Source organism: Schistocerca cancellata, chromosome 6, assembly GCF_023864275.1.
Source record: "Schistocerca cancellata isolate TAMUIC-IGC-003103 chromosome 6, iqSchCanc2.1, whole genome shotgun sequence".
NCBI lineage: Eukaryota > Metazoa > Arthropoda > Insecta > Orthoptera > Acrididae > Schistocerca > Schistocerca cancellata.
In genome coordinates, this window is record NC_064631.1 from 128,396,542 (window position 1) to 128,402,677 (window position 6,136).

The window sequence follows — 6,136 nt, forward strand, 5'->3', positions numbered from 1 at the left end:
CTACATAGGAAAATACATTTATTTCAGTTCATTCATCACTTCTTGATCCCCTTCTCAATAAACATTTGAACTAATAAATATAGAGCTCCGAGTCAAAGTAGGGACAGTGGACGTCAATGATAAACTCAACATTTTAAAATCCATGATGATCACCTACTTATGTGTGTACCCTTCGATATTAAAAGCGCTACGTTTGATATTTGCTAATCCATTTGATAATGAAATTATTTAGAGAGTTTGAGTGAGGATGATAATTTTATGCCTTTAACTTCAGTTTGTTTTAATGTTTCTAGTTTGTCTTTGTGTGGTATACCATTTTTAGCTGGTTTTTATTCAAAGGATTTAATTCTTGAAATGGTTTGTTTAAGATGAAATTTCCATCGAAGGAGTCAGTCATTCTTTTGTATCATTGCGGATGACGTGGCGTCTGGATAGGAATCTCGTGAACTGTTTATTCACGTTTTTCAAGTTCAGGCTACGTATTTACCACAGCTCATAAGTGAAACCTAACGGCCCATTAGATATTGGTCTTGCTTGTAATCCAGGAGCGCAGACTGCCCACGCTGGCGTAGACGGAGCCCGCTTTCTCGCAGTAGCCGCTCATCTTCCACGAGACGATGCCGATCTGCGTACCTCCGCTGACCAGGGGGCCGCCGGAGTCGCCACCGCAGGCTGCCTTCCCCGCCTCTCCGGCGCAGATCATGCGCTCAGACACGTGGGACAGGTCTCTCACCCTGCTTATCGAGTTGATGATGCTCTGGCACGTCTCCCTGTCGACGACGCTGACGTCGACTTTCTGCAGCACGTCTGGTAGAGGACCGTTGGTTATAATCACGCCCCAGCCGGTCAGGGTGGCAGCGAGACCCCCAGGGGGGTCGTAGTCTGCGGCAGGCAGGCCGATTGTCTGGACGTTGTCGCCCAACGGAAATGACCCAGAGATCTAGGAAACGAGAGCGAAATGAGAAGGTCAATAGCCGTCACGTTAGCCATCAGAAAATGCTAAGTATACAAAATTTTCTTTGGAAACAGCTAACTACAGAGATTCGACAATTTACTTTTTGAGCAAACATGTTACTTTGGTACCTCTTTTGTAACTGTATATTAATGGGACAATGCTGTCTTACATTCACGAAAGCACATTTTGCTACATAGATGTGTTAAGAGATGAGAATAAGATACTGCCCTGCCATCAGTGGTGGTCCTCTACGCTAGTCGTGTCGATAACGAGAACTACAGCTACCTGTTTATGTTAGGCTGTGAATACAATAAAAAATTCGAAATATTGCTTAAGACATAGTTCCAGTTATGATACTTCCTGGCAGATTAAAACTGTGAGCCGAACCGAGACACGAACTCGGGGCCTTTGCCTTTCGCAGGCAAGTGCTCTACCATCTGAGCTACCCAAGCACGACTCTTGCCCCGTCCTCGCAGCTTCAATTCTGCCAGTACCTCGTCTCCTAAATTCCAAACTTCACAGAAGCTCTCCTGCGAACCATGCAGAACTAGCACTCCTGGAAGAAAGGATATTGCGGAGACATGGCTTAGCCACAGCCTGTGGGATGTTTCCAGAATTAGCTTTCCGCTCTGCAGCGGAGAGTACGCTGATATGAAACTTCCTGGCAGATTAAAACTGTGTGTCGAGACTCGAACTCGGAACCTTTGTCTTTCGCGGGCAAGTGGTAGACCACTTTAGTTGGTGCACGAATGGAGCAAACAGTCACATTATATGTCTATTAGGTTATTAGAAAAGTGGTACAGTCACATTAAGATTTTATGACGTAAAACCATTACAATCAGTGCCAAATAGTAATCATAACTTCAACTTTATGTTAAGAACCCATGAGGTAATAATGATTGAGAAAATATTCATACACTGCTTAGTTTCTGAATAGCAAGGCAATTCGTTTGAGGGAGGGCAGAGATGTTTCAGTGTCCATGTCCCATACAGAAAGATTCTTGACGATTGTATGTTAATGGGAAGAGTATTTTCAAACAACATATTCGATAACAGTTAATCAGTTTTCCAGAAATTAATACATTACATACAAGAAGTGCCGTTCACGTGGTACATACAAGTTCAGTAGCGCTGTTGATCCTACAGGGTGCTCTTGGTATTGCTTTACAAAACGTCTAGATCTACAAAGATATCTATACTGATCTTAGCGCGGAAGTTAGCTTATCGCCGAATGCAACACATAGAGATGGGTTACTTGAGTTACAAAAGTCACCAGACATATATGGTAACCTTACTTCAGGTACAAGGAATTAAACATATATATATATATATATAATGGTAAATTATCTCCAAAGTAACGTGTATTGTGAGGGCCTGGCTTCAATCTGATTGTGTCAAGAAAGTGTAAAAATCAGAACAGAGGAAGACATTTGGGTCGGTGACATGAAAACAATAAAGTTTTTCTCAGCCTTATCTTGGAGGGTTTCCCATATTTAGATATGGAATAATGTAGAGAAACGTAACAGCTAATTTCAGTTGAATCATCTTGTACTTGTAGACGTCGGTGTATTGTCTGCAAAAGAACTTCTACAAAGAACTGATGATATTAGTGATGAATGTATGAGAATATTTTGTGACATTAGCTGAATGCTGCCCAGCGCTGTATATAACAGATAAGTTGAAAGAAAGTTACTCAACATTAACAATGAACTAAATGATACAGGCGAGGAATTCATCTATAAATATTAACAGGGAAAAGTGAATAGAAGGACGCTGAAACATATAATCAGCGAAAATAATAATATTGTCGACATTTCTTTTTTCATGAGCGGGGGTTGGTCTGGTATGTGAGAAGAATGGAATGTATCATGATAACTTTCTTGAAATTAAACTGGAGAAGAGTTGAGCATTTTTATACACGGTAGAAATATTGCTGTATGATTATTTCTGGCAAATGTCAGATAACGCAGAGCAAGGTACAATGGAGAGAGCAGGTGGTACATACATGGTTGCTAATGCTCCAAATAATAACAAAGAATGGTTAGAGGTAAAGCTGAAACATCCGGCAGTGAAAGCCTTCATTGTATGGTTAGATGTAAACATCTCGTGGATGGCAGAACATTACGGACGGGTAGCTAGCTCGACTGGAGCAGGTCAGGGTAAGGAGGTTAATGAAGTGAAACTACGTGTACCTGGATTGGTGAGAGAGCACTTACTAGATGGCAATTTACAGTTAGTGGTACAGTCCTTTCAGGAGATACATATATATCCTAAATAAATGTCTGCTGCCTTGTCTATAGCGTTGTCATCCTTGGATACTTTTCAAGAAGTCTGAAACGGGTGTCTGTGTAACTGCGACCACTATTTTCTGACGATGGACGGTATTCCTACTGCACTACTTAAATAATGCATAAAAAGAAAATAACTAATAATCATACTGAAATAGTGATAATTTGTACTTTTCAGTTTGTGCTATGTAAATCATCATTATTAAATGATTATAGATTTATGAGTAGATAGTTACTGACTTACGTTCCATATCTCATGAAACATCTTATGTAGTTAGAAGGCCAATCACTGTGGTGTCTAACGACTACATGGATTATCATATTTCTCATTTGTTGTTTATAGACAAGAGATACATCCAGAAGTTCGTACCAAACCCGAGAGCATCTAATCAATCTCTACACATCCCCATTGGGAAAACACTGTAATAATAGTACAGGGCTAGGAGAAACCTTTAGGACAGTGAACAGACATTGTCCCACGGATGAAATCATAGTACTGTTGGACAAACTGCAAGCGGTGCCGTGGACGATATTTTCGAACTCTCCGTTCTGGATTCCACCAGCAGACAGTAAATGTGTACTGTAACGTTAGGTCGTAGACCCCTACGTGAAGATGCCTACGAGTGTGTTATGTCCTCTAATTCGTAAATACAGTAACCGAGGTAGCCTACATAGCAGATTTTGACTTTTAGCCCTCTGCCTCTCTTTCCCTAACCAGCCGGTGTGGTCGTGCGATTCTAGGCGCATCAGTCTGGAACCGCGTGACCGCTACGGTCGCAGGTTCGAATCCTGCCTCGGGCATGGATGTGTGTGATGTCCTTAGGTTAGTTAGGTTTAAGTACTTCTAAGTTCTAGGGTACTGATGACCACAGTGCTCAGAGCCATTTGAACCATTTTAACCTCTCTCTCTTTACCTCCACAGCAAAAATCACTCCGCTTTTTTTAATTATTATTGGTAGTAACTTCATCATTTGTTTTGTATGGTACAATGCAAAACATTCCAAACATACAGTCCAAAATCACACTTCTTCCTTTCTAATTTTTTCATTGGCGATCAAAGGAAAGGCAAATCAGACAAACCAAAGGACGCAAAAACGCATCCTTACCGTACGCATTGGCTTATTTGGCATTGGCAGAGTGACGTGAACTAGACGTCGAAGATAAGACTCAAGTGTGATTGTAAAAGGGTGAGATCGGTGTTACGGAAAGTCTCCTCACATTATCCTTTCACATATTTCCACTCCACCCCACTTTAGTGTCATCCTTTCCTTCCATTCTTCTTCTTCTTTCCCCTCCTGCTTCGCCTCTCTGTTCCCATTTTCGTTGCCCTTCTTCGTGTTTTGGCCCACCCGCAGAAATTCATTAGGCCTACTATGGAAAAGACGTCCTGTGCACGTGCTATGGCTGCAGTAGCGAAGCTGCATAACGTTGTCCGCCTCTAAACTATACACATTTGTAGTTGTACCTAAACACTTTTATTTCAAAGAAATTGTTGCCTGCTTCATTAATTCAGTGAGGCGTACTGTAAATGGCCCAACATATCAGTGCTGTCTAATAATGACGTCACGAAACACGAGCGACTCACCTGCACAACTCCAATGTCGTAGTCGAGAGTGTAGGTATTGTACTGTTCATGTGCGATAGCAGTGAGCGCGTCATGGACTGTGCCGCCAGTGTCTCGCGTGGAAGTACCAGCCCGGAAGCTCAGTATGTCGGTTGTCACGCCTTCGAGACAGTGTCCAGCCGTCAGCGCCCAGTTTGCGCCGATGACTGACGCACAGCAGTAAAATTCACCGCTGACCATCAGCTGCAGCGAGTAGGGGTAGTCGGAAATGTTGGCATCACTGCCACCGACTACTCGGTCATGAGCGGTGCGCCAGTGCCTGCTTCCGCTGGGTAACGCCAGGCACTCCGCCACGAGGCAGAAGACTAGAGCAGAGGCTGCACGAAGCATGGCGGGTGACAAGTACACCATATCCTTCCCTTTAGCCGGCATATATAGTACCAGTCTGATAGATTTATTATCAGTTCTCTCGAAATGTAATTTCCCGAAGTCCAAGAACCTGAACAAAGTTCTCTTACTCAGCCGATCACTTTATGTCGAGTGAAAATATATCAAAATCTTATCTCATTGCAACTTTATATGTAAGTAGTTTCACATCCGACACTCGGTTCTAAATTGGGCTCATTCCTATCTGAAAAAGTAAATTAAGACTTATGCGATTTACATCAGCAGAGAAGGTCTATTACAGATAAGATATAGGTGACAGCGCCTTCTGATGGTTCAGTCCAAGGAGAAAAATGTTTATAGTGTCGAAGGGTCTGTAATAGACACTCGAACTATTGTTATCACCTGTTAACTTGCCTGTTAATCCGCTGAAAAAATTAATTTTTGCTTTTCATCTTACATCGGTCATTAGAGTTTTTGAACACAATGGTGGTGAAAAGAAATTGACAGGACGACAGAAAGTGGCTTAAAAATCAACATAAAGATCTCTGATTGTCCACCCACACTCATGTTCCTGTTGATTTCACGTGTCTATGTTGTCAAGACTCCCAGAAGCATACATTATAGAACTACTTTTCAAGCCGGCAGCCGCATTAGAAGATACGCTTTCCGATGCTGTAAAGTTTCCCTTGTATACCTTTGGTTTTTGAACGCTATTTTGTTTATAAGCTATTCTCTACTTTGAGTTGCTGCTTTTTTGTCATTCTCAAGACTGCAACTTTTTTTAACGTGGGGAAGTCAGCTAGTATACAGCTCTAGAGTTGCTATGAATATATTCTGAATTTACTAAGAGACAATCACTGTTATCAGTTAATTCACCGAGAGCAGCCAAAGCTGGAACATGGCCTTGAAGAAATTACGACGCCGGAATGAGAAGGAGAAACC

General features: G+C 42.0%; 1 protein-coding gene across 1 annotated transcript; it reads right to left on the reverse strand.

Moving 5' to 3' along the window:
* Positions 1-517: 517 nt before the first annotated feature.
* On the reverse strand, positions 518-5,197 carry LOC126088187 (trypsin alpha-3-like). The gene is made up of 2 exons (XM_049906312.1): positions 4,829-5,197; positions 518-940 (listed from the first exon to the last, which is right to left on the reverse strand). Exons 1-2 carry the CDS (start codon positions 5,195-5,197, stop codon positions 518-520), a joined length of 792 nt encoding a protein of 263 aa, XP_049762269.1.
* Between the last annotated feature and the right edge of the window lie 939 nt (positions 5,198-6,136).

Excerpts from the sequence above, each read along its gene's own strand:
- LOC126088187 (XM_049906312.1), bottom strand. The coding sequence starts at position 5,197 with ATGCTTCGTGCAGCCTCTGCTCTAGTCTTCTGCCTCGTGGCGGAGTGC. Across the intron at positions 941-4,828 it reads ACGACATTGGAGTTGTGCAG|ATCTCTGGGTCATTTCCGTT; the intron begins GTGAGTCGCTCG and ends CTCGTTTCCTAG.